The sequence below is a fragment of the Drosophila subpulchrella genome, unplaced genomic scaffold (assembly GCF_014743375.2).
Source record: "Drosophila subpulchrella strain 33 F10 #4 breed RU33 unplaced genomic scaffold, RU_Dsub_v1.1 Primary Assembly Seq354, whole genome shotgun sequence".
NCBI lineage: Eukaryota > Metazoa > Arthropoda > Insecta > Diptera > Drosophilidae > Drosophila > Drosophila subpulchrella.
In genome coordinates this window covers 1,422,286-1,448,489 of record NW_023665577.1, presented here as the reverse complement: position 1 = coordinate 1,448,489, position 26,204 = coordinate 1,422,286, and the positions used below count along the sequence as shown (strand labels likewise).

The 26,204-nt window shown below is 41.6% G+C and overlaps 8 protein-coding genes across 10 annotated transcripts; 5 read left to right on the top strand and 3 right to left on the bottom strand.

Moving 5' to 3' along the window:
* Positions 1 to 931: 931 nt before the first annotated feature.
* LOC119559792 (esterase B1-like) lies at positions 932 to 17,960 on the bottom strand. Its single transcript, XM_037872872.1, is given in 5 exon segments — positions 932 to 1,683; positions 3,437 to 3,557; positions 3,559 to 4,159; positions 15,618 to 15,823; positions 17,904 to 17,960. Coding segments are annotated over 4 exon segments (1,191 nt in total). The 5' UTR covers positions 15,634 to 15,823; positions 17,904 to 17,960; the 3' UTR covers positions 932 to 1,230.
* Positions 5,676 to 9,000, top strand: LOC119559786 (esterase B1). 2 transcript variants are annotated; one of them, XM_037872866.1, is made up of 4 exons: positions 5,678 to 5,837; positions 5,897 to 6,161; positions 6,927 to 7,826; positions 8,273 to 9,000. In XM_037872866.1, the coding sequence occupies exons 1-4, from the start codon at positions 5,830 to 5,832 to the stop codon at positions 8,729 to 8,731; spliced, it is 1,632 nt and encodes a 543-aa protein (XP_037728794.1). In that variant the 5' UTR covers positions 5,678 to 5,829; the 3' UTR covers positions 8,732 to 9,000. The 2 variants fall into 2 exon arrangements, with proteins under 2 accessions (XP_037728795.1, XP_037728794.1); XM_037872867.1 differs by lacking the exon at positions 8,273 to 9,000 and having other exon boundaries at positions 5,676 to 5,837; positions 5,897 to 6,178; positions 6,927 to 7,090.
* On the top strand, positions 9,529 to 11,626 carry LOC119559787 (esterase B1). Its single transcript, XM_037872868.1, has 4 exons — positions 9,529 to 9,765; positions 9,829 to 10,105; positions 10,169 to 10,316; positions 10,391 to 11,626. Exons 1-4 carry the CDS (start codon positions 9,752 to 9,754, stop codon positions 11,575 to 11,577), a joined length of 1,626 nt encoding a protein of 541 aa, XP_037728796.1. The 5' UTR covers positions 9,529 to 9,751; the 3' UTR covers positions 11,578 to 11,626.
* Positions 12,329 to 15,321, top strand: LOC119559788 (esterase B1). Its single transcript, XM_037872869.1, has 5 exons — positions 12,329 to 12,373; positions 12,432 to 12,705; positions 12,965 to 13,115; positions 13,662 to 14,395; positions 14,701 to 15,321. Exons 1-5 carry the CDS (start codon positions 12,363 to 12,365, stop codon positions 15,151 to 15,153), a joined length of 1,623 nt encoding a protein of 540 aa, XP_037728797.1. The 5' UTR covers positions 12,329 to 12,362; the 3' UTR covers positions 15,154 to 15,321.
* LOC119559790 (tubulin alpha-3 chain) lies at positions 16,007 to 17,959 on the bottom strand. The gene has a single exon (XM_037872871.1). It carries the CDS (start codon positions 17,478 to 17,480, stop codon positions 16,128 to 16,130), a length of 1,353 nt encoding a protein of 450 aa, XP_037728799.1. The 5' UTR covers positions 17,481 to 17,959; the 3' UTR covers positions 16,007 to 16,127.
* Positions 17,961 to 19,238: 1,278 nt separating the features above from the next.
* On the top strand, positions 19,239 to 20,386 carry LOC119559794 (reticulon-1-A). The gene is made up of 2 exons (XM_037872874.1): positions 19,239 to 19,819; positions 19,971 to 20,386. The coding sequence occupies exons 1-2, from the start codon at positions 19,345 to 19,347 to the stop codon at positions 20,282 to 20,284; spliced, it is 789 nt and encodes a 262-aa protein (XP_037728802.1). The 5' UTR covers positions 19,239 to 19,344; the 3' UTR covers positions 20,285 to 20,386.
* LOC119559780 (esterase B1) lies at positions 20,376 to 25,699 on the top strand. 2 transcript variants are annotated; one of them, XM_037872859.1, is made up of 3 exons: positions 20,376 to 20,879; positions 24,174 to 25,049; positions 25,155 to 25,689. In XM_037872859.1, exons 1-3 carry the CDS (start codon positions 20,496 to 20,498, stop codon positions 25,608 to 25,610), a joined length of 1,716 nt encoding a protein of 571 aa, XP_037728787.1. In that variant the 5' UTR covers positions 20,376 to 20,495; the 3' UTR covers positions 25,611 to 25,689. The 2 variants fall into 2 exon arrangements, with proteins under 2 accessions (XP_037728787.1, XP_037728788.1); XM_037872860.1 differs by lacking the exon at positions 20,376 to 20,879 and having other exon boundaries at positions 24,333 to 24,462; positions 24,513 to 25,049; positions 25,155 to 25,699.
* Positions 20,885 to 23,714, bottom strand: LOC119559789 (esterase B1-like). Its single transcript, XM_037872870.1, has 4 exons — positions 23,665 to 23,714; positions 23,330 to 23,606; positions 22,524 to 22,674; positions 20,885 to 22,353 (listed from the first exon to the last, which is right to left on the bottom strand). Exons 1-4 carry the CDS (start codon positions 23,676 to 23,678, stop codon positions 21,176 to 21,178), a joined length of 1,620 nt encoding a protein of 539 aa, XP_037728798.1. The 5' UTR covers positions 23,679 to 23,714; the 3' UTR covers positions 20,885 to 21,175.
* Positions 25,700 to 26,204: the final 505 nt, after the last annotated feature.

Here is a 26,204-nt window from a genome sequence, read left to right as displayed (position 1 = left end):
ATGAATATATAAGTACGCATTTTTAATTCAGGTGCATATGAACGTATGGACATAAGTATTTGTATTCTGTATAAGTTCATTTTTTGTACAGAAATCAAAACAAAAAATTATTTTTAGTTTATTAAAAAACGTTAAAAATCTTTTTCCAAACATTTTATTTACAAACAAGGAAGAACGCTATAGTCGAGTACCTCGACTATCAGATACCCGTTACTCAGCTAAAGGGACCAAAGGAAAATGGAGATATGCAAGCAGCAAATGCGCCACCTACCGGCGGTAGACAGATTTAAGCGTTGTGGGCGTTAGAGTGGGCGTGGCAAAGTTTTTTTTAAATCAATCGATAGGTATTGACGAGACCAATACATTTCAGTTTAAATTTTTTATCTACCATGAAAATTGTGGGCGCCACAGACTTTGGCGGTTTGTGGGCGTTGGAGTGGGCGTGGCATATTCGCGTAATAAACTTGCGCTGCGCTCAAGCCTACGGAATCTAAATCTGAAATCTCGTTTCTCTATCTTTGATATTTTCCGAGATATCCGCGTTCATATTTACGATTTTTTGAAGTTTGTGGGCGGTTTGTGGGCGTTAAAGTGGGCGTGGCAAACTTTTTTTAGGTCAGTCGGTAGGTATTGATGAGAACAATACATTTCAGTTAAAATTTTTGTTCTAGCATCAAAACTGTAGGAGCCACAGTTTTGGGCGGTTTGTGGGCGTTAGAGTGGGCGTGGCACTCTTTTAAAAAAAACTTGCGCTGCGCAGGAATCTCAGGAATCTGCATGCCTAATCCCAGTATTGTAGCTCTTATAGTTTCCAAGATCTCAGCGTTCATACGGACAGACGGACAGACGGACAGACGGACAGACGGACAGACGGACAGACGGACAGACGGACAGACGGACATGGCTAGATCGACTCGGCTAGTGATCCTGATCAAGAATATATATACTTTATGGGGTCGGAAACGCTTCCTTCTGCCTGTTACATACTTTCCTTTTACTCTACGAGTAACGGGTATAAAAAGTGGGGTAAGGATAGTAAAGGGGCAGGATAGTATAGCGCCACTTGGGCAACAATGCCAACTAGCCTATAGCGCCCCTAGCGGCTTGGTGGCGTATTAGTAAAAGCAGCTTATTTGCTACATACATATCTCCATTCGACTGTAGCGTTCTTTCTTGTTTTGTAAAATAGTGTTTCCATGATGAGCATAATAGTGTTTATTTCTTTTAAGATTAGATCAATTGATCCGGCTTGTAAATGCCATCCCAAATTTGATGTTTTTCATACTCGGGCAAATCAATCACCTTTACATCATAACTGATATTAATAACTCTTTTTGGATTATCCTATGTTGATGGTTTCCAGTCTAGATGGGCAATTTCGACGCAATTTGGATTGGAGGTCGCTGCGAATGCTGTCCAAATGCCAATCATTCTGTCGATGGTGCGGTATTCAGCAGATGACTTTTCTAGTTTTCAAGATTTCGAGTTCCGGAACAAATAGCCTAGGTCATCAGCGTGGGACACTCCAGACTTTATGTCATCCCCACAGAATTTAGCACGATAGAAGTTGAAGTTTGGAGAATAAAAGTCAAAGCGGTAGTAGTATGTTGGTGCCTTTGCATATGCGAGTCTTGCGTTGAGAGTGCGATGAAAGCCATGCCAGTAGGTTCTGTAGCAATAATACTGAGGAAATGAAAGCTTGATTAAATAAAAAGCCTCATAAAATAATGTTTGTTGGTCTATATATAATTATTTTTTAATAAATAAAGCCAACTTTTATAACCTTGGTTAGATGTGTGCAACGCAGTAATTACGCTGTATTAAAGGAAACTTGCGTAGTGTAAATGATATGATAAATGATATTCTTGACCAGGATTACTAGCCGAGTCGATCTAGCCATATCCGTCTGTCCGTATGAACGCTGTGATCTCCGAAACTATACTGGGATTAGGCATGCAGATTCCTGAGATTTCTTCGCAGCGCAAGTTTGTTTCGTCAGTGTGCCACGCCCACTCTAACGCCCACTAGCCGCCCAAAACTGTAGCACCTACAGTTTTAGTGCTTTTTTTTTTTTTGTGCTAATATTTATTTAAGCGTTGATCAGCCAACCCAATGGCTATAAAACGCGTGGAAATAACAAAGGAAAAATAACATGAAACATAACAGAAATAAGGAAGTTAACAAATTTATAACAGTGTCAGTTCAACATTATTGTTTTAGGACACGGGTACGATGACGTCCTCGTGCCCAGAGATCGCCAGGGTGCCGACGCTTCAGTCTTCTTCTCGTTGTAGTTGGGTTTGCCAGGGATGCTGCTAGATGGTTGGTGTGGGCTAGTAGACGGTCGTTGTAACGGCTTGAGTGCATGTTTATCTGCTCTCGCACCGTGGGGATGTGAAGATCGCAGGATAAGACATCGTTCCTTACGTACCAAGGCGCATCCGCAATCGTACGTAGAGCCCGGTTTTGCATTCTTTGGACCCCCATGACATTTGAGTCAGAAGCGGTACCCCATATTTGAATGCAATAAGTGAATGAATGAACCACTATCGACCTGTACAGCAACATCTTGTTGCTAAGGCTGAGCTCACTTGTACCTTTAAGCATCCAATTTAGTTTCCGAAGTTTAGCGCGACATGTTGCTGTAATTTTCGTTATGTGCTGCCTCCACGTAAGACGTTTGTCCAAAATCAAGCCCAAGTACTGAGCCTGGGCTGATTGCGGTACGACTGTGTCCTGGAATTTCACTCTGGGGAGAATTTTACTTCTAAGAGAGGAATTGCAGTGCAGTGACTTATTTCCGTTTATCGAGATATTCCATCGATTCGTCCATTCGCCATACAAATCCAAAAAGTTTTGTGTGATTTGAGTTGCTTCGATTCGACACGTGGAGTTGGCAATAAAGGCTGTGTCATCAGCCAAGAGGGTACCCAGTTCTCTAGGGTATGAGTTTTAGTGCTAGAATATAAATTGTAACTTAAATTTATTGTTCTCATCAATACCTATCGATTGACCCAAAAAAAAGTTTGCCACGCCCACTTTAACGCCTACAAACCGGCCACAAACTTCAAAATATCGTAAGTATGAACGCTGATATCTCGGAAATATCAAAGATAGAGAAATGGGATTTCAGATTTAGATTCCGTAGCCTTGTACACAGCTCAAGTTTGTTACGTGAATATGCCACGCCCACTCTAACGCCCACAAGCCGCCCAAGCTTGTGGCGCCCACAATTTTCATGCTAGAAAAAAAGTTTGTAACTGAAATGTATTAGTCTCGTCAATTCCTATCAAATAACCAACAAATTTTGCCGCGCCCACTTTAACGCCCACAGGTCGCATTACAATCTCGCTTTGCTGCTTACACAGGTTGTTGTTGCAGGCAGTATGTAAGTCCGAACCCATATCCATCCCTAAAGCTATTTGCATTTACTCACATCGACAATATTCATAAAGAGCGCTGAACTCGGTGGAGCATTTCCGAAATGTGCTTTGATTAGACGCTGGGCATATTCCATATTCTTCTCTTCGCTGTTGACTTTTCGAACCTCCGGAGGATCTCAAGGGATCCTGGCTTAGGTTCTCCCATGTCTTCAGATTGGCAGATACGTTTCGATACAGGAAAAGACTCTCAAAAGAAGTTCCCCCCAGCATGACAGGTATATTGTTTGACCATGCACCGCGTGACATTTCAATAAGCGGCTTGGGAATTACACAATCGTCCCCCACATACGATTCTACGGTGGTTCCAAAGGCAAATAGCCTCCCGTTCCTCTTATGCTCGGGTGTTAACAGATTGTGGTTCACAAGATCTCTAGCAGGAACACCCTGAAGGTGCTTCAAAACCATGTCGTCGGTATTTTCACCAGTGAATCCACACTGCAGGCGAAAAGCAAAGTCCTCACTCGGGCAATCCGTCCAGTAACTGTGCACTGTTCCCGACATTATAATTGCCTTGTGGAACAGTCCCTTGGCCTGATCCGTGCACATCATAATGTGAGTGGTACTGCCACCGCTGCTGTTTCTGAAAACCGTAATGTTTTTAGGATCGCCATTGAAGTAGGAAATGTTCTCCTTGACCCACTTGAGTGCCAGCACCTGATCCCTAAGGCCGGCATTCCCTGGAACCTTCAAGCTCCGGTCCTTAGGGGAAAGAAATCCTGCAAGGAAATAATATCAAAGTAATTTTTGGAATGCTTAAATAATTAATTTTAGATAAAATTTATATTTTTAGGGTGCCACATAATTCACGATAACCCAGATGATTCCAACTCAGTTTTAAAAATACCGCTGTATTAAGGGTTAAAAAAAATTGTTTCACTCATTCATTTAATGAAAGGTCCGATTTAAAAATTGGAGTGTAGAGTGTTCTAGCGTTGTGGGCGTAAGAGTGGGCGTGGCACTTCGATATAAGAAAGAAACTTGCGCTGCGCAGAAAGCCCTAGAAGACCTTATAGTTTTGGAGATTTCAGCATTCATACGGACAGAAAAACATGACTAAATATAGTGTATCACCTTTTACTCTGCCCGTAACGGACATAATATCAACTTTTTCTTTAAAGAGTGAGACAGACGGACATGGCTAGATCGACTCGGCTTTTGATCAAGAATTCATATCCTTTATGTATATGGCCCTAACGCTTCCTTTTACCTGATACTGTATCATTTCCGTCATAAATGTACACCATTACCGGCAATGGCTTGCCATTCTTCAACTGCAAAAATAAATTCTTTAGTTAATATAATCAATAGTGAAAAATAACAGCATTTATGGAATATCTCAAAGGATTCAAATGCATTCGAAACAAATTTTTAAAAAATCGGTCTACTTTATCATATTGCTGCCACTGGAACATTTTCTTAATATTTCTTTAATTAGTTTTTAGATTTCTTAAAATCGGAAAGCTATACAAATGATGCTCCCACGAGAGCCACCTGTAAGGGTATAGAAACTTCGGCATGCCACAGTTAGCTTCCTTTCTTGTTTAGTTTGATTATAAAGTAATATATTTCAATCAGTTGCCGAATGCCTAGTTAATTAATGGTATAACAATAATAATACTTTTTAGTTAACATGTATATCTTTACAAAAAAATTTTAATATATATAAATTTTATATATTAAACTTATTTTTCATGTTATAATCACAAAACCTATTTAAACTAAAACTTTAAAAACATTAAAATGTAAAGTACTAATAGGAAAAGTCACTATCAATGTTTCTGACCGTTTTAACGCTGTATCCCAATATAATATTTTTCTACTTATAGATAATATGAATTTAATTCTATTTATTTAATATATATTTTTTGTTTGCAGATGGAGATAATATATGCTGTGAATAAACTATAATTTACTTACTGTAACCTATGATTGTTTACTCTCATTAAAACGTTCTGGTTTGTAAGGTTCTATTTCGCAGAAAGTATACTACTGCTGACTTTTTTAAATGAAGAAATGGATAAAAATCAAAGCTTGAGGACAGTTGACATCTTAGAGATACCTAAATATGTTATTGAATATTACAACATGCTAGCATGCTCATTTTAAGCGACTGCGACTGTGACTGCTAACAGATCATCGCTGTTAGCGATAGAGCTTTTTTCTGTAGATCTCTTTCTGTAATCCCAGAACTCAGCCGAGAATAAACAATAGCCAAGCAACAAATAGAAAACAGAAAAGCAACCAAAGCAATCTGAAAACAGCTGTCTCAGAAAATTAGTTGCATTTTATTTATTTTTTTTTTTTTGCGCGATAGAAAGGGCGATAAATGCTTTTCTATTGCTAGATAAAAAGAGCCGAGTGTGGAACTTGCATTTGACTGTCAAATATGGAGAGGTGAGGTCGCAAAACCCGCGAATATTTCGCCGTGAATTTAGTTATACGGGGTATCGCAGCTTGCAGGTGAACACGAGCAGCGGACCGGTGCGCGGAAAATGGTGTACAGGTGTATATGGCGACGAGTACGTCAGTTTTGAGCGGATTCCGTATGCGAAGCCGCCGCTGGGTCCGCTCCGGTTTATGGCCCCACTGCCCGTGGAGCCCTGGACTCAGCCACTGGACTGTACGAAGAAAGGGGAGAAGCCCCTCCAATTCAACCACTACACCAAGCAGCTGGAGGGCGTCGAGGATTGCCTACACCTTAATGTCTACGCTAAGGAGGTATCACTGCCGTCTCCGTAATTATTCTATAAAATCACCACTGTTTCATTGGCAACAGTTTACATAGTTGGTAATGCTCAAACAAGTGAATTTATAACTCTTAAATTGAGTTGTAAGACGATAACGCTATATCAAAATGGTCTTATGTATTTTATTATTCATTTACCAATTGGCTAGGAAGGTCTGGGAAAACTGTGTTTATAGTCCATTTTCCCACTGAATGAAGACTAAGTAATGGAAATTTTATTTATTAAGATAAGTACACCTATATATTAGTATACTCCAAAGCTTAATCACGCTACTTTGCTTGTCGGAGTTCAAAGTTTTATGTCAGTATTGCCTTACCCACCTTTAGAAGCGAATTGTTCAGATAAGACTACATCGTACAGCCGACTTTTTGGTTTTTGAAGATAGCTACAGTCGAAATTCGATAACGAAAATTTACCCAAGTCTACATGATTTTATTACCAATAAAAAACAATAATTTATGCAAAGTCAATTCTAAGACTGAAATATGCTTGGGTATATAACAGACAGATATGACAATTTTGTCATCCGATCAAAGGCCTAACAACCTTAATTACTTTGTATATTATTTTATTTAAAGAATTTTTTTTATGCTAACAAACATATTTTCTTTGTAAACAAAATATAAAACAGAAGCCTATTAATGCCCCATACTATTGACAACCGCCCCAGTTTACCCTTTAGAGGCAATGTATTCGCAATCTTTTATTGCAAATTTTCTTCTCTTTTTTTTTACAGATCAACTCGGCAAGTCCCCTGCCTCTGATCGTCTACTTTTTTGGCGGTGGTTTCGAGAAGGGTGATCCTACCAAGGAGCTGAACAGTCCAGATTACTTCATGATGCGCGATGTGGTTATAGTGACGGTTTCCTATCGGGTGGGCCCCCTGGGATTCCTGAGCCTGAACGATCCGGCTGTCGGAGTGCCCGGAAATGCTGGCCTTAAGGATCAGCTGCTAGCGCTGGAATGGATCAGAGAGAACGCGGCGAACTTCAATGCGGATCCCAAAAACGTGACCGCCTTTGGGGAAAGTGCCGGAGCTGCCTCGGTCCATTATTTAATGCTGAATCCCAAGGCTGAGGGATTGTTTCAGAAGGCCATTATGCAGTCGGGCAATGTCCTCTGCTCCTGGGCCCTCTGTCCCATCAAGAACCTGCCGCATCGGCTAGCTGCCAACTTGGGAATGGAAAGTGCCGAGCATGTGACCGATGCCATGGTTTTGAACTACCTGCAGAGTTTGCCGGGGGAAAAAGTTGTTCGACCATATCTCCTCAGCGAGGCAGAGCACCTGGACGACTGCGTCTTCCAGTTCGGACCCATGGTGGAGCCATATAAAACGGAGCACTGTGTGCTGCCCAAGCATCCGCAGGAACTGCTGGACAAGGCCTGGGGAAACCGGATTCCGGTGTTGATGAGCGGCACTTCCTTCGAAGGACTGCTGATGTACGCCCGGGTGCAAATGGCTCCTTACTTGCTGACCAGCCTGAAGAAGGAACCGGAGCACATGCTGCCACTGGATGTGAAGCGGAATCTGCCCAACGCACTGGCCCGACACTTGGGCCAGCGACTCCAGGAGACCCACTTCGGCGGAAGCGACCCCTCGTCCATGTCGCCGGAATCCTTAAAGGCTTATTGCGAGGTGAGATAGTTGAAGATATTTGTATATCAATAATATATGATAACAGCAGATTACTCTTATGTACATTTGAAGTTAAGCTTTATCATGAGACATTTTATTACCTTTCCAACACATCCTCCTGTTTTTAAAGATCCATGTTGATTAAGAAATTGTTTAAGATGTACTTTCCATAAAATGATTTAAGCAGCTTAAAACAATTAACAGAGATAAAGACAAAATTTGCTATAAATCGTACGGATATCGGAGGTTAAAGAACTCTGTTGATAATTTCACTTTTTCCAATGCCCGCGCCTTTTTATATGACTTAAATTATACCAGTTCTTGAGAGAGATCTTGCTACACCTCATACTAATTTGCTTCAGTCACTCGCACTCAACATATATAAGCAAAAATGCATACCATATAGGCGAACAATGGTATTTTATTAAATTAATTTTTTTTTTTAGTACGCCAGCTACAAGGTCTTCTGGCACCCTATCCTGAAAACACTGAAGTCCCGCCTGAGCAGCTCCAGAGCGCCCACATATTTGTACCGCTTTGACTTCGACTCGCCCACGTTCAATCACCAGCGATTGAAGTACTGCGGCGACAAGTTGCGTGGAGTGGCCCACGTCGACGATCACTCCTATTTGTGGTACGGGGACTTCTCCTGGAAGCTGGACAAGCACACCCCCGAGTTCCTGACCATCGAGAGGATGATTGACATGGTGACGAGCTTTTCAAGGACCTCGAATCCCAACTGCGACCTTATCAAGGATCAGCTTCCCAGGGCCAAGGAATGGAAACCCCTGAACAGCAACTCGGCATTGGAGTGCCTCAACATCTCGGACAACATCAAGCTGATGGAACTGCCCGAGCTGCAGAAGCTGAGGGTCTGGGAGAGTGTTTGCCAATCATCGGACTAGTCAGAACTATTTTATTTTAATGTGCGAAAATCGCAGTGTATAAAATTATATATTTAGAAAGTGTTGATCAAATTATTTTGTACGTATGTGGGGTTACCAGGGCCATAACAACAAAAGGCTTAACAAAATGTGCCAAAATTTAAAAAAAGTAAAATCTATTTCATAAGTTAAGAGTAAAAAGTATCTGAATGTAATAAATACAATTCAAGTTAAGTGCAATATTGTTATGTGTTAGGTACACGATATTAAAAGTTGTATGTACATTTTTATATTGTTAATTCTTTTACAACATGTATGATGAATTTAAAGATTTCTTTCAAATTGATATCTGCTTCTAACCATTTTAATTTCGTTTTGTGAATGGTTTCAACGGAAATTAGAAATTTCCTGATCTTGGGGCGCGATGGCTCGGAAGATCCTACTTGAGGTGATTTATCTTGCTACACACTTTTAACTTTTTCTTATAAGAATGTATACCCAGGAAAATTGGTATTCAGGGACGGCCCGCAAACCACTAAAACATTCTGTGCCCACCTTTTTAATTGATTAGAACGATCGTGTATATAAAAAATGTGTATATAAAAATGGTTGGGATAAATTTTACGCGTCATTTTTTGTGTACTTTAAAACAGAAAACACCTTAATTTAAAATTATATTTCCCACCAGTTGGGAGAATGGGCAGAGGGTTAGAACGGAAACGGAAAAGTATATTTAGCTCGGCTTGAAATGTGCAATGGATCAGTTCATAGAATACCAATAGCTACATTACAGATGAGTTTTCGCTTTATGTACACCATTTATATTATATTTCCGAAGGTCATGCACTACCGAAATTCTCTTAAAAATCCATCAAGATAGCCTACTTTCCATTGTGGTTTTCGTCAGCTTGTTGAAGTGCAAGTTTACCAATGTTCAAGATACGAGAACCGTCCGAGTATTTTTAGGTTGATAAGCCGCGGCTATCGATTTCTTATTGCCGAGAGAAGTCAGTTAACGCTAGAGTCTGCTGGTAATCGGAGATGACGGACGACTAGTAAGAGAATTATTCCAGAGCCAACGCCTATTTTTATATACCTATATCTTAAATCTATTTTAGCATCGAAAGTTCGCCAGTAGTGCAGACAACGCATGGAAAAGTGCAGGGAAAACTCCTTAAGGGGATCTATGAAGATCCATTCTACGCCTTTGATGGCATTCCATATGCTGTTCCTCCCCTTGGAACTCTGCGCTTCAAGGAGCCGCATGATCTAAAACCATGGCATGGGGTTCGAGACTGCTCTAAACCATTGGATAAGTGCCTGCAGGTCAGCTCCTTAACCAAGTTGGTGGAGGGCTCCGAGGATTGTCTGTACTTGAACGTTTCTGTGAAAACTGTAGGTGGATACGCCTATTAATTTTCTATTGATATAGCTTTCTAAATCTGGTGTGCTTACTAGCTTATCGGCGAGCCAATGCCCGTAATGGTTTATATTCATGGAGGCGGTTTCAAAGGCGGGGACTCATCGAGACATGCCTGGGGTCCGGACTACCTAATGAAAGAAAACGTTGTCTATGTAAGCATTGGGCATCGTCTGGGACCCTTGGGTGAGTTTAAATGAAACTAAATGAGTATCAGTCCTATCAAACAAAATCAATTTTATCCTTGTATCTTCACCCAGGCTTTCTGAGTTTTAAGGATCCTACACTGGAAGTTCCTGGCAATGCTGGTCTCAAGGACATTGTCCTCGCTCTCCAATGGATCAAGGCTAATGCTGCCAACTTTAATGGTGACCCTGATAGAATAACTATTTTTGGCCACAGCTCAGGCAGCGTGCTTGTTCAGCTACTGCTGGCCAGTCCCCGGACAGAGGGACTATTCCACAAGGCCATACTTTTGGCGGGTGTTACAATGGAAGTGAATCCCCTGCCCCAAATGGAATACCGTCTGGCCAAGCATTTGGGATACGAGGGAGAGAATGTCGATAGCCAGGTTTTGGAGTTTCTCCGGAAAGCAGATCCACAACTGCTCGTCTCAGCGGACTTCTTCACGCCACTGGAGAAGTCTCAAGGCTTTTCTATGCCCTTCAGACCTAGCATTGAGACCTATCCCACTTCAAATACTGTCCTCCTTGCGGAACCCATTGACCTCCAGCGAACTTCGTGGAGCAATCGCATTCCAATTATCTTGGGCGCTAATAGTGGCGAGGGCTTAACCATTATGAACTTTTTGCAACTGAACCCTTCATGGCTAAAAACCTTTCGGCAAAATCCGGAGCGCGTTTTGCCTTGGACCCTGAGGAGTCGATGTGATCCCGGCCAGCGACGTCAGTTGGGTCAGGCGCTGATCCGCCACTTCTGCCAGGTACATGGACATGAGCTGACTTTGGATCACACAAACGCGTTAGTCGACCTATACACCCACGCCTTTGTGCATGCCATTGATCGATTAGTTCAATCCAGATTGACTTATAGTCAGGCACCCACATACGTTTACCGCTTCGATTTCGATTCACCGGACTTCAACTTTTACCGGACTCGCTTTATGGCAAAGGAGCAGCGAGGAGTCACTCATGTGGACGAGCTGGGATACATCTTCGTGCTCCCAGCCACCTTTAAATTGAACAAATCCCGACCAGAATACACAGCCATCTGCCGAATGGTGAACATGTTTGTGCAATTCGCCGCCAACTCGGATCCCAATGGAGCACTCACTAAGCCTCTTGTGGAGTGGAAACCGGTTATTCGATTTGGAAAACGAATGGTTCTCAACATCAGCGAAGAATTAAAGTGTATTCCTCAGCCAGAAATGCCGAAGCTAAAGTTCTTCAATCGGCTATTCGAAATGGCCGGAGTGCCATTATTTTAAGAAATACTATATGATTTTAATCATAACAGCGAGCTTTTATTCTCCTGATCAAACTTTCATAGCTGCCTTTTATTTATTCTTATTAATTAAAATGGATCGTTTATTCAAATAGTTGATTTGGTGCAGAACCTGTACCGGAATCAGAACCGAAAGGGGGATTGGTTTGGATTCTTGCATTCAGGTATTATTTAAATTGCTTTACAATTAATTTGCACACCTCTTCTGATTTTTGAATTTTGTCGAATTCGTTTTGACTGTTATTAATGCAACTTAAAAATATTTGTATTCAATATTGTTATATCATCTGAATAAAATAATTATTAAAGTATAAGCTTAAAATAAAAATATTTTTAGCGCGAATAAATATAAGCTTTTGTGCAAATCGAATTCGAGTTAAGCACTCAACATTAAAAACCGAAACAGTCTTCTTTAAAACATTGGATATATTATAAAATCTGCAATTCCTATATACATATTCAAAATATTCCATTTAAAAAAGTTCATTCGATTTGTGCTAATCTAACCATTTTCTATGTTTATTGAACTTTGCTTTTAGCGCAAAATAAATTTGTTTGTTGCTTTGTGCAAGAGCCTTTGTCAATTGACACGATTAGATGATAAGGTGTCGCCACAATTTATACCAAATGGGTGCAAAAGCTCGATCACCATACGTTATTTTTCAGCCCCCTCTTTGGGGGGCTTTGCTTTTGCTTTGACTTTGCAAATTAATTATTTTTAATTCAATCGACAGCCGATACGCGCAGCAAACGGACGCCCTCCAAACTATGTCGGAGAGGTGAGTTCTTATAAATGGAAACCCCAAAACTTGTATTTATCGAGTTCGGTTAACACAGCTTGGAAACATGTGAACTTGCTCTGCCCCTGGGTCAAATTAAGGGCGTTAAGCGCCTTAGTCTCTACGATGACACCTACTATAGCTTCGAAAAGATTCCCTTTGCCAAGCCCCCACTGGGAGAATTGAGATTCAAGGCGCCAGTGCCAGCTGAATCATGGAGCGGTGTTTTGGATTGCACCCACTACGCGGACAAGCCAACACAGAGGAATTTACAGACAAGTGTTATTGAAGGTGCCGAGGACTGTCTGTATCTAAATGTATATCCCAAACAGGTCAGTGGTTAATGAAAAAAGTACAGCAAAGGCAATTTTTGTAGGAGGTTAAAAAGCCCAGAATCCAGTAAACCGGGTCAAAAGTCTTATCTTCTGTTCACTGCGGATAGAATACTTTACTTTTTTTTTAATTTGCGCTTTAAACTCAAGCAACATTTTATTTAATTCTTAAATGAAAATACCTATGCGTGTGTGTACTAAAACTTATAATCGCTTACCCCATCGTTCATAATAACTGATAGCTAATTTATTTTGGCAGTTGAAGAGTGAGAAGCCATTGCCGGTAATGGTGTACATTTATGGCGGGGCTTACACGGTGGGTGAGGCCACCCGTGAAGTATACGGCCCGGACTACTTTATGACCAAAGATGTGGTCCTGGTAACGCTCAACTATCGCGTGGATTGTTTCGGTAAGTCAGCACAAATCGATTGTGGATATCTTATCTTTATAGTTGGAGCAATTGCATTTTGCCTTATCTGACGTTATCTTCGCGTTCAAAATTTCCATTTTAAGTTTAGTTTTATGGTCAAAGGTGCTTATCACAAATTTTGATACAAATTGTAGAATCTAAATGTGTATAAAATAAATTACTGTTTGATACAATTCATAATGCCGTTCAAATTGAAGGTTGTGGTAAAAGCATATATTAAGGCCATAACGTGTAAATTTTAATTACAAAATCATTATACGAATGCGAAAAACAATTTCACACATATCATCTCCAAAAAATAATTAAAGCCTATCTAAAATACTTCAACTGTATTAAACAAAATATATTAAAATATAAAATACTTAACTTACCACATTTCTTAACAGTGTCGAATAAAGTAAAATTCAAATCTATGGTACTTTTATTAAATTCGAATCTGATCTTTTTATTGTAAAAGTACAAAATATTTTTCATAGAAACCTTAACTAGAATTAAAGAAAATTAACCTTCTGATTATCCTGGCAGGATTTCTTTCTCTCAAGGATCCCACCCTCAAGGTTCCAGGAAATGCTGGACTCAAGGATCAGGTGCTGGCACTTAAGTGGGTCAAGGAAAACATTTCAAACTTCAACGGCGATTCTGATAATATTACTGTTTTTGGCGAGAGTGCCGGTGGTTCTTCCACCCACTTTATGATGTGCACGGATCAGACCAAGGGACTGTTCCACAAGGCAATTCCAATGTCGGGAACAGTGCATAATTACTGGTCCGATAACCCGAGTGAGGACTTCGCTTTCCGCCTGGCGCAGCAGTGTGGATTCACTGGCGAAAATAACGACGCCAAGGTTCTGGAGCACCTTCAGGGTGTTCCCGCTAGAGATCTTGTGAACCACGATCTGATAACACCCGAACATCGAAGAAACGGGATGTTATTTGCCTTTGGACCCACTGTGGAATCGTATGTGGGTGATGATTGTGTGGTTCCCAAACCGCCCGTCGAAATGGCACGGGATGCATGGTCCAACAATATACCTGTCATGCTGGGGGGAACTTCATTCGAGGGGCTCTTCATGTATGCAGCCGTATCTGCCAATCGCAAGGGATTGGATAGCCTTAATCAGGATCCCCTGAGATTGGTGCCTCGGGAGGTCCGTGAGGTCAATAGCGAGAAGGAGAATCTGGAATATGCTCAGCGTCTGATAAGAGCCTATTTCGGTGATGCCCCACCCAGTTCAGCGCTCTTTATGAATATTCTCGATGTAAGTAAATGTAAAATACTTTTTTCATAGACAAATAATCTTTCTTTAAGTATACTAGACTCCTTAATTAAGATGTTTTCTAACAAATATTTGGAAATTATGAACACGAGTTTTTTATATCCTTGCAGAGGGTATTATGATTTCATTGCAATATAGACATTCCAGGTCCTACAATATATAAATATTCTTGATTACCACCACAGTCATCCAGATTTTATATTTAGAAAGTTTAAAAGTTTAAAGTTGTATTCTATTCAAGAATGAATTTTATATGGTTACTATTTATCTACCTTTCTTTTCTCTAGTTGTATTCCTACAAAGTCTTTTGGCATGGCGTTCATCGGACTTTGAACGCAAGACTCGCATATGCAAAGGCACCAACATACTTCTACCGCTTTGACTTTGATTCTCCAAACTTCAACTTCTATCGCTCTAAATTCTGTGGGGATAACATAAAGACTGGTGTGGCCCATGCCGATGAGCTTAGCTATTTGTTTCGGAACTCGAAATCTTGGAAATTAGAAAAGTCATCTGCCGAATATCGCACCATCGAAAGGATGATTGGAATTTGGGCAGCATTTGCAGCGACCTCCAACCCCAATTGTGATGAAATTGCCCATATCGACTGGAAACCATCAACAAAGGATGATCCAAAGCGAGTTATAAATATCAGTAATGATATAGAAATAATTGATTTGCCCGAGAATGAAAAGCTTAAAATTTGGGATGGCATCTACAAGCCGGATCAATTGATATAAGCTTAAACAGACAATAAACATTTTTTTATGTTTATGGTAATCAGTAAGTCTGTCAGTTAAAAAATATTAGATTCCAACAAAATATTCGCAAAGCTAATACAAATTTTTATTAAAAATATACTACGTTATGATTAATTTCAAAATAAAATGGTGCACTTGTGTCAAATAGTCTTGTCTTACATTTTTTTGAAAAGAAATAGTAAATTTAAGTTGAACTGCTAAATTTGTAAGTCTCCGTATAAACCTTAATAAATTTAGTAAGTATCTATGCTTATTTCCAGTTTCCAATATATCCTTAAAAAATTCTTTCAAATGTCTTTACTAACTTGGCAAACAAATTCTTTTCTCGATCCTTGTACCCGTGTTATACGTTAGCTAGATAGAGTTGTCACATGGAAGACGTACATCTCAGGAATGATATGTGCACACATGACATTCTGAAGAAAACCTTGTAAAAGCCTTACCACCCATAATCTCCATGAATTTACGAGCTGGTATATGAAAATCCCTTCTCGGAATCCGTGTTCAAAAGCAAACTGTCACGATTCGCAGTAAAAACAGGTAGCGCTTTCCCAGGTAGCGGGGTCCGAAATCTGGTGGAAGGTAACTGTATCCCAAAGTGACCTTTGTGAATGATGGTTTCTGCCGTCTTGAATCTGGATCCTGTAGACTGTGAAATTACGAACAACTTAGGTTAGTAACGGACTTTAGCCAACCAAGGAAAAAAGCAGCTTACACCTAAACCGTATCCAAGTAGCAATTGGATACTCAAATGTTTGTTTTTTCAATTGATCTAAAGCGTAATATATTAGGATGGACTATTTTTCTAAGCGCGGATAAAGAAAATACTAAATGGGTTTCTTGTGTTTATTTATTTTCTTGTTTGTTCGCTTTACAGTATCGCAGAGAATTTATGCATGCGAGTGGGGGCGTGTGAAAATAAACTGCGTTTTCGAGGGATCCGCCAGTCCACTCTAGTACTCCTCAGCACCTTCGCCCTCGCCGTCACCAGAGTCCATGCCGACCTCCTCGTAGTCCTTCTCCAAAGCAGCCAGGTCCTCGCGGGCCTCTGAGAACTCGCCCTCCTCCATGCCCTCGCCGACATACCAGTGGACGAAGGCCCTCTTGGCGTACATCAGATCAAACTTGTGGTCCAGACGGGCCCAGGCCTCGGCAATAGCCGTGGTGTTTGACAGCATGCACACGGCGCGCTGCACCTTGGCCAGATCTCCGCCGGGGACCACAGTCGGTGGCTGATAGTTGATGCCCACCTTGAAGCCGGTGGGGCACCAGTCAACGAACTGGATGGTGCGCTTCGTCTTGATGGTGGCGATGGCGGCGTTCACGTCCTTGGGCACCACATCACCGCGGTACAGCATGCAGCAGGCCATGTACTTGCCGTGACGAGGATCCACCTTGACCATCTGGTTGGCCGGCTCGAAGCAGGCGTTGGTGATCTCGGCCACGGAGAGCTGCTCGTGGTAGGCCTTCTCGGCCGAGATGACCGGGGCGTAGGTGACCAGCGGGAAGTGGATGCGGGGGTAGGGCACCAGGTTGGTCTGGAACTCGGTGAGGTCCACATTGAGGGCTCCATCGAATCGCAGAGAGGCGGTGATCGAGGACACGATCTGGCCAATTAAACGATTAAGGTTGGTGTATGTGGGTCGCTCGATGTCCAGGTTGCGTCGGCATATGTCGTAGATGGCTTCGTTGTCCACCATGAAGGCGCAGTCGGAGTGCTCGAGGGTGGTGTGCGTGGTCAGGATGGAGTTGTAGGGCTCCACCACGGCGGTGGACACCTGGGGAGCGGGGTACACAGCGAACTCCAGCTTGGACTTCTTGCCGTAGTCCACGGAGAGGCGCTCCATGAGCAGCGAGGTGAACCCAGAACCAGTACCACCGCCGAACGAGTGGAAGATGAGGAAGCCCTGCAGACCGGTGCACTGATCGGCCAGCTTGCGGATCCTGTCCAGAACCAGGTCGACAATCTCCTTGCCGATGGTGTAGTGCCCGCGGGCGTAGTTGTTGGCGGCGTCCTCCTTGCCGGTGATCAGTTGCTCCGGGTGGAACAGCTGCCGGTAGGTTCCGGTACGGACCTCGTCCACCACAGTGGGCTCCAGGTCGACGAACACGGCGCGTGGCACATGCTTTCCGGCCCCGGTCTCGCTGAAGAAGGTGTTGAATGAGTCATCACCCCCGCCCACCGTCTTGTCGGAGGGCATCTGGCCATCGGGCTGGATGCCATGCTCCAGGCAGTAGAGCTCCCAGCAGGCGTTTCCAATCTGGACTCCTGCCTGGCCCACGTGGATAGAGATACATTCACGCATATTGATTTTTACCGGGGTTGCTGTTTTCTGGTTTCGGGTTTCTAGTTTCTAGTTACAGTTTCTCACACGCGACTACGAAAAATCAACGGAAAAAGTGTAGAGCTACGATTTTGGGTCGGACTCTGCGAGCGTATACGTTGGAATGCCCGAGAATGGATTTTCAACAGACGTGTATCGCACGTAGCTCTGGGTTTCACAAAAATAAACTTCACAATTTGTTCGGATATTAGATAATATGAACGCGTTTTACCAATCGATTTTGCTCTGGTGGCACGAAAAACCCTGTCAGGCCGATTTTTGATTCGTTTGTTTGAATTCGGCTTGGTTGCGACTTTGTTTTCTACAAAACATTGCTAGCTCTTGGCCAATATTGTTTTACCATCAACAGGAGGGTTTAGATGTGGTTATACTGGAGGTATTTACCCAATTTAAAGATCAGTAAATTTTATCTGCACAAGCACGCTTGTTGGTAGATTAAGTATGACCGTGTAGCGGAAATTTACCGCGGGGCCTTAAAAATACCAGCTACTTCCAAGTTTAAATTAATTTGAACTGTACAAATTGGATATGAAATAATTTGTACGTTCATCTTATTTGCAGACATTATAAAGTGTCTTTGTGAAAGGCGATTTGTTACTCCATGAATATTCAGCGATACTAAAACGTAGTTATAAATAATCAAAATCCAGTAATAGGTATAGAGTAGTATATATTTATTCAACCAATACATATATCCATTGGATTGAACCGTACAATAATTAAAAGAAATTTCTGTGTCAACCCAGTATTTTTTTATTCAGGTAAGCTCGAGCAATACGTGGCATTAACCTTTGGAAAGGGGGGTGCAATATTTTATTACGCAGTATTTTAGTATTTTTGTTCGCTGTAGTTTTTCGGTATTGTGCGGAACTGCGCAGTTATCGATCCACTCTGCGCACTTATCGATTACTTGCGCGCGAACGTGGTATTTTTTTGAAATTATTCATATTGGTTTATTAAGATTCCAAAAATATTGGTTAAAAAAAATTCAGTGTTGGAAATAATATTTTATTAAAAAATGTTTAATTGAATTTTAAGGCCTTTTTATCTAAACATAAGCAATTTTCAGCCGCCAGACCATAAATTAGTTTCTCTATTATTGTGGGCCTTATTTAAGTCAACGTCTTTCAAATTCATCCATGCTTTGCAGTCTAGGGAGATTTTTTTTTAAGTCATTTTTATTTTTATTTTATTCATTATTTTACCAAATAACATAGTAGTACTTATTTTTAATACAACAAAACGAAAGAATAGCAAAAAAATTGGAATAAATGAAGGTTTGAACCGAAAACCGATAATGGTGCTATTTTTGTTGCCCATAATTTTGCTACTTTAATTATAAATGTTTCTTAGTGACAAAAACCATTTGCATTGTGGGCGTAACCACACTTTTTTTGAGTTACTAGATATGTAACCCTACTTACTGTTAAAACATATTAAAAATATTGCACAAATTTGCCATTCTATAGCACAAAGAACTGCCCACACAATGGTGCTATTTTTTTTGTGGCAACTTTATTTAATAATCCCAAAAAACTAGTTCAAATATTTTTAATGGAACCCTAGGAGTCGATGGCTTTTCAATTTGTTGTACATTAGAGTGGGTTGCTTTGTTTTTTAATTATTCTGTTTTTCACAACATTTGCTTAATTTGATCGTATATGGTATATTTCAAGTAACCCGAAAAATGTACCATTGATTGTAATGTTCATTTTGTTTTCCTGTCTATCTGGTGGCCTTTGAAAAATTATTCCTTTCTGAAAATCTAAAACTTAATCTTACATAATCGCCAGTACCCGTAAAGGAACAACAGAAATTGTAAAATATGAATTCGAAAGCTTTAAAGAAGGATGATGATTCCATCCAGCTGCTGCAAAGGCTGAAGGACCTAATACTGTGGCGTAACTTCCGTACAACACTGATCGTCTTCACGAGCATTCTGCTCCTGCTACTGGACGTTATGGTCCACTCTGTGATCAGTGTAGTTAGCATGGCGGGAATCACTGTACTCCTAGCGGCCTTCGGTCACCGCCTTTTGATGCAGTTCTTGAAGGCCTGGAAGAAGGACGGAAGCAATGATCAGATCTTACGCCTGTATACTCAGGAGAAAATCGAAATTCCCCGAGAGGACACTATTAGACTTGCCGGGATGGCCGTTCATTATCTGAACTTAACGTTAAACCGTATGATGGGATTGTTTCTCGTGGATAAGTTGGAGGATTCCCTAAAGTTATTCGCTTTGCTCTGTGGTATTAATTTGCTGGGCGATTGTTTCAACGGGCTGACTTTGATGCTTATTGGTTTGTACATTGTTATTTAATTTATTTGTAATAAGATTATTCACATTTTCTAATATCTAAATATTGAGAAATATTAGGTCACCAGTTCTTATATATTCTCTACATTTATATTAATTGTATAGTTTTTAACATAGTCTAATATTTGTTTTAGGACACGTATCTATTTTCACCCTACCAAAACTTTACGAGTGGTATAAGCCAATAATTGATGTCCAGGTCCGGAAATTCCGTAAATGCAAGCAGAAGGAGAAGGATGTACCGGAAGCTAAGGATGAGAAGCCGGAATACGTTGAAGAAGAATATCCGCCGGAGTCACCATATGAAAGCCAGGTTTCCAATGAAGGCAACATGCTATATAAAGTCTGCGACAATGAGCAGCTTCTTGATCTTCTAGAGGCGGAGCACCGCAAGGGATGTCGTTGTCGCGATTGCGAGCACCAGGAGTTGCCCATCGAGGTGCTTTAAACTTCAATTTAATAGTTATATCTCTGTGGTGTTATTGTTCAAAATTCGTTTTGTGGAATTAAATATTGTTGTTCCACTCAGTTGGCAATCAAAAAAGTTTCATTCATCGGCCTCATTTGTTCAAATTCATTCTGGGGGACCCGGGTTCTCCACATAGCCCTGATCCAGTCTTCCGTTCGCCACAGGTCAAAGCAAAGCACTCGATTATGACATGTGGAAACTCTGCCAGCCGATTAGTCGATGCCGCATAAAATGTTTTCGATTCCTCAACCCGCATTGTGGCAATGGCATCAGGCAAATTACCTGCCCCTCACCCGGTGAGGAGGACTCCAAGGTCGTCGAGCTGTCAGTGGGGAGAGTGAAGGGTCGCCGGCAGAGCGGCATCTATGGCGATGTGTTCTACAGTTTTGAGGGAATTCCGTTTGCCAAGCCCCCTCTCGGGGATCTTCGATTCGTGGCATCTCAACCAGCGGATAGATGGAATTCGGAGCTGGATGCACGGCAGGAAGGGCCGATTCCCCTGCAGATGGATAGGCGGACGGGAAAAGTCATAGGCAGCGAGGATTGTCTGTACCTAAACGTGTACACCAAGCATGTGAGTAAAATTTATAATTCTTTTATTGGAAAAAAACAGTTCATAAGCATTTGCAGCAAATTCAGTAACAGGGGAAAAAGTAGGAATCTTGACAATTATAACACTTTAAAAAATTCTTTTAGTTTATGTTGAAAATATTTAAATGATTTTAACACAATTGTGATAAAACCGAATTAGAAAGAGAATTAAGTGCACAAGTTGTAAACATACTTTTATTCTCGTTATTACCGCTATAACCCAAGGTTATGTTGGGGCTTATCCCTGCCATAATTAGGTTTGTTATAAGGTGAACACATCTAAAAAAGTGCCACACCAGCCTGTTCGAACATGTGATCGTGGAACTTAAGTTTAGGCATGGAAAGAGGAACAAACTTTAGTTCCTCGGTGATGTTGAGGACCATTAGAGTACCAGAGCTCGCAGGCTTCCAATCCACAAGAGGTTTAGTAAGGTGAGAGTTGGGATCCGAGGTGGCTGCAAAATGCACCAGCATTGATACCATTCGCCATATCGTGGAGAACTCCGGCCGGGACCTGTCTAATTTGAAAGTGGCCGGTAATACATAGATATAGCCTAGTTCATCCACATGACAAACTCCGCGCTGCCCCTTTCCGAAGTATCGAATGCGATAGAAGTTAAAGTCCGGCGAATCGAAAGCAAATCGGTAAACATAAGTCGGTGCCTGGCCGAAAGCCAATCTGGCTTTGACGAATCGGTCTAGCAAGTGGAACGCATTGTGAGTGAAGATCTCTGCTAAGGAATCGAAGTGATCCAAGTTCAGTTCTTGACCATGGGCCTTGCAGAAATACTCCAACGTTCTAAGTCCCATCTCACGCTTCTGCACGGAATCGCAGTGATTCTTAAGGTCATTGGGAAGCACTTGGTCCGGATATTCCTGGAACATCTGCAAGACCTTGGGATTGGTTTTAAAAGTGGTCACATTAATTAATCCTTCCTCTTTATTGGCCCCCAAAATTATGGGAATGCGATTGCTCCAGGAGTTACGCTGCAGTTCTATGGGCTCCGCCAAGAGAACAGCATTCGGTGTCACATAGCTCTCTATGCTAGGTTTAAATGCCATATTGCCATGACCCTTCTCTACAGGAGTTAAAAAGTCCGCAGAGACGATCAGGTGCGCGTCTGCCCTTAAAAGGAAGTCTAGAACCTGGCTATCTACATTCTCTCCCGCGTATCCCAAGTGTTTGGCCAGACGGTATTCCACTTGAGGCAGGCTGTTCACTTCCATGGAAATACCAGCCATAAGAACGGCCTTGTGAAACAGTCCTTCCGTTTGTGGACTGGCAAGCAACATCTGACAGAGCATACTGCCCGAGCTATGCCCAAAAAGGGTAATTCTATCGGGGTCACCATTGAAGTTGGATGAATTCGCCTTTATCCAACGGAGAGCCATTATTATATCCTTAAGGCCAGTATTACCAGGAATTTTTAGCGAGGTATCCGCAAAGCTGACGAAGCCTGAAATTCAAGTTTAAAGATTAACTATATAAAGCAAACTGTCCATAACAATTCAACTCGACGGAGTGGTACATTTTTTATTAGGTGTCTGTTTCAAGGCGGATGGTATCTTATAGCGGGGGCTACAATGTGATTTTCTTACTAATTAAATTAAAGAAATTAAAACTCACCTAAAGGTCCCAAACGATGTCCGATGCTCACGTGAATGACATCCTCTCGCATAAAATAGTCCGGACCCCAGGCTCGTCTCGAGGAATCGCCGCCTTTAAATAGCCCACCATGGATAAATACCATCACAGGCAAGGGCTTTTCGCTGTGTAGCTATTATAAATATCGGTTTTGGTCGTTAACAATATAAAGCAATAATGTAAAGTTGAATATAAAAAAAGATGCCGACTATCAGATAGCTTCAATCAGCTAACCAACTATAAACTGTTGGCCAATTTTAAAATAAAGTTTCATGGCCTATCTTTTGACGCAGCACCTAACGGGTGGCCCCACTTAGCGTATCAACGCGGTACTACAGACCATGCAACCATTTTTTATTTACTAACTAAAAAATGCTTCATTAAAATCAATTTGAATTAACGCGAATTTTCGAAAATATGGGCGCTAGGTAGGATTTAGTGTTATGGGGGTTAGAGTGGGCGTGGCACTCCGATAAAATACACATGCGCTGCGTAGGAAGCCCAAGAATCTGCATGATTAATCCCAACATTCTTGCTCTTATTGTTTCCGAGATCTCAGCGTTTATACGGACAGACTGACATGGTTAGATCGGCTCGTCTAGAGATCCTGATCAATAATATACTTCATAAACTATATATATACTTCCTTCTACCTGACGACGAATCAAATATACCCTTTTACTGTACGATTTACGGAAAACAAATTAGAATTGATTTTATATCAAACAAAAACACCACTTAACGATGTAAGACGATCGCGCCCTCAAATTTTAGAAAAAAAAACTCACCGTTTTTGCTGATATGTTTAAATATAAGCAATCCTCGGAGCCCTCAACCAAATTTGTATAAGAGCTCACTTGTATGCACTTGCTTAGCGGCTTGGTGCAATCTCGAATCCCTTGCCACGGTTCAATATCAAGTGGCTCTTTGAAGCGCAAATTTTCTAGCGGGGGAGCAGCATAGGGAATACCATCAAAAGCGTAAAACTGATCTTCGTATATCCCCTTTAGAAGTGTTCCCCGCACTTTGCCATGTGTCGTCTGCACCACCGGGGTAGTTTCGTTACTGCAAGTATTATGTAAATTTAAGGCATATACTTTGAGGCTAGAACAAATTCTCCTACTAGTTGGACGCCATCTCCGATCTCGAGTAATATAAAACTTTGACTGAGCGGAGATCCACACAGAGACCAAACTCAAGCAAGATAGTAGCTGCTTATCAACTGGAAAAATAACCTTTTATGATGGCAAATTTCATGCACACGATCTATATAGACTTTTTAAATATGATAAGCAGTGTAGTGAGTAGACCTAACAGATTTAGGCGGTCTTGAAATCTCTTAGTGCGCCCTTCTACTACAAAAGCATTTGGTTTTGCCAGGGGCGAATCCAGAACTTCGGTGTGGAATGAGGGGTGATATAAAAAAATTTGTTGACTTGAAATCACAAAGTTTGGAACAAAATACATATTACATATACTTTTTAACCAGAGTGGGGGATTCATTCCCTATATCCTCCCCTATCCTAAAAGAACCATCAATCATCTTAAAAATAATGGCATTAATGGCTTGTTTTAAGAAAAAAATTAAACTATTAATTAAGCATTCAGAAACTTAATTCAATGACCCCCTAGTTCGATGAATCGCAGCCACCCCTGCCCGTTATGGTGTATATCTACGGCGGAGGATTTCGTACGGGCGGCGCTATAAGAAGTAAATACGGCCCGGACTACCTGATGGGCAAGGATGTTGTATACGTGCTATTCAACTATCGCCTCTGCTCACTGGGATTTCTAAGCCTGCCGAGTTGCGAGTCGAATGTTCCGGGCAATGCGGGACTTCAGGACCAGTTGCTAGCTCTCCAATGGATACGCCAGCACATCCGGAATTTCAACGGAGATCCGCAGAATATTACGCTTTTTGGTGAGAGTGCTGGGGCTGCCTCGGTGCACTTTATGATGTGTCTGCCTCAGGCGAAGGGTCTCTTCCACAAGGCCATCATGATGTCTGGTTCGATGCTAAGTCCCTGGGTGGATGCTCCCGAAAGAGAGAGTTTGTTCTGCCGCCTGGCCATGGCTGCTGGTTATCAAGGACCCGTAGAAGAGTCCTCGATGCTAAAGTTCCTGCGTAGCGTAGAAGCAGAAAGGTTGTTGGGTCACGATTTCATCTCAGTCCGCGATCGCTGCTTTGGGTTCCTCAACCCGTTTGTTCCCGTTGTAGGAGGACTCATTCAAGCCCCCTTTCAGCAGCTAATGAAGGAGGCGTGGTCCTGCCAAGTGCCTCTGCTCCTGGGCGGCACTTCCTTTGAGGGGCTGGTGTGCTACCCCTTTTGCCGGCTGGACAATGGCTATATGCTGGATCTGCTCAAAGAGGAACCGGCGATGGTCCTGCCCCACGAGCTATATCGCTCGATGAGCGTCGAGGAGCGTAAAACCGCCGCCGATGCGCTGGTGAAACATCACTACGGGCCCCGGGGAATCACCAAGTGCAATATCACACAGATTCTAGATGTGAGTAAATTTGATAAATAATTGATTTTACTTGTTATAAGGACTTATCAATAAAGAATTCAGAGATTAATAAAACACTCCAATTAATATGTTTCTATCTTCCAGCTCTTCAGCTACAAGCTATTTTGGCACGGCATCCACAGGGTGGTCCTCTCTAGATCATCCCACGCCCAAGCACCCACCTATCTATACCGGTTCGATTTCGATTCGCCAAAGTTGAACCTGATGCGAAACCAGCTTTGCGGCGATGACATCAAGCGCGGAGTTTGCCATGCGGACGACTTGGGCTACATTTTTCACAAGGAGGGCCAAAAGAAACAGCCGCTGGATTCCGCGGAATACCTGACCATCCAGCGTATGATGGGCATTTTGACGACCTTTGCCAAGACCGGGGATCCCAACTGTCCGGAGACGGGCCCTGACCAGTGGCTGCCCATCTCCCCAAAGTCCCCATTTAAGGTCTTAAATATTGGACAGGAGGTGGAGTGTGTAACGCAATTCGAAAAGGAGGGCTTGGAGGTGTGGAATCGACTATATAGTAATGCAATTAGAAGGAATTGAAAGTTTATTTTGCTATAATTTTTATAACTATTTATGAAATGCGGATATTATTAAATTGGCTTTAATGCAAATTTGTTCGAAAAATATTGAATTAAAAAATGACTTTGGCAGTTGAGAGGTTCAACTTAAAATAAAAGTTTGTAAGCATATTTAAAAAAATATATTAATAGATTGTAATAATTTTACTTAAACAAAAAAATAAAAAGTGTTAAAATTTTAATTATTTTTGCGATCGTTGAATTAATTACTATTATGATGCTTAAACCTTTTTAATACTTATCAAAAAGATAAAATTCAAATTTTACTTTATAAGAGTTGTTTATTTAAAACGTCGTGTTTTTTGCGATTAAAAAGGAATTTGGCCCACTGTCAACTTTTCTGCAGTTAAGCTGATCGAAAGCTTTTTGGCAACGCCCCACTCCAGTCGAAAGCTTGGTGACCATGTAAACAAAAATAAAACACATCAGTTTGTTTGTTTACAGTAGTTTTGCCGGCGCGATCAAAATGTTGTTGACCCACTCAGTGGGCGGCCCTCCCTCTTTTCCCCTTCATTTAGTGACAAGTATACTTAGGATGGCTGAGCTAATAGTTTCA

Bases quoted from the DNA above. Each gene is read 5' to 3' on its own strand.
- LOC119559786 (XM_037872866.1), top strand. The intron at 6,162-6,926 runs GTATCACTGCCG...TTTTTTTTACAG, and splicing joins TTAATGTCTACGCTAAGGAG to ATCAACTCGGCAAGTCCCCT. The intron at 7,827-8,272 runs GTGAGATAGTTG...TTTTTTTTTTAG, and splicing joins CCTTAAAGGCTTATTGCGAG to TACGCCAGCTACAAGGTCTT.
- LOC119559788 (XM_037872869.1), top strand. The intron at 12,706-12,964 runs GTCAGTGGTTAA...TTATTTTGGCAG, and splicing joins TAAATGTATATCCCAAACAG to TTGAAGAGTGAGAAGCCATT. The intron at 13,116-13,661 runs GTAAGTCAGCAC...TTATCCTGGCAG, and splicing joins CTATCGCGTGGATTGTTTCG to GATTTCTTTCTCTCAAGGAT.
- LOC119559790 (XM_037872871.1), bottom strand. From the start codon at position 17,480: ATGCGTGAATGTATCTCTATCCACGTGGGCCAGGCAGGAGTCCAGATT.
- LOC119559794 (XM_037872874.1), top strand. From the start codon at position 19,345: ATGAATTCGAAAGCTTTAAAGAAGGATGATGATTCCATCCAGCTGCTG. The intron at 19,820-19,970 runs GTTTGTACATTG...TATTTGTTTTAG, and splicing joins GCTGACTTTGATGCTTATTG to GACACGTATCTATTTTCACC.
- LOC119559787 (XM_037872868.1), top strand. The intron at 10,106-10,168 runs GTAGGTGGATAC...TGTGCTTACTAG, and splicing joins TGAACGTTTCTGTGAAAACT to CTTATCGGCGAGCCAATGCC. The intron at 10,317-10,390 runs GTGAGTTTAAAT...ATCTTCACCCAG, and splicing joins GCATCGTCTGGGACCCTTGG to GCTTTCTGAGTTTTAAGGAT.
- LOC119559780 (XM_037872859.1), top strand. From the start codon at position 20,496: ATGTGGAAACTCTGCCAGCCGATTAGTCGATGCCGCATAAAATGTTTT. The intron at 20,880-24,173 runs GTGAGTAAAATT...ATGACCCCCTAG, and splicing joins TAAACGTGTACACCAAGCAT to TTCGATGAATCGCAGCCACC. The intron at 25,050-25,154 runs GTGAGTAAATTT...TCTATCTTCCAG, and splicing joins ATATCACACAGATTCTAGAT to CTCTTCAGCTACAAGCTATT.
- LOC119559789 (XM_037872870.1), bottom strand. The intron at 22,675-23,329 runs GTGAGTTTTTTT...TATTTATAATAG, and splicing joins TAAACATATCAGCAAAAACG to CTACACAGCGAAAAGCCCTT. The intron at 22,354-22,523 runs GTGAGTTTTAAT...CTTGAATTTCAG, and splicing joins ACATCGTTTGGGACCTTTAG to GCTTCGTCAGCTTTGCGGAT.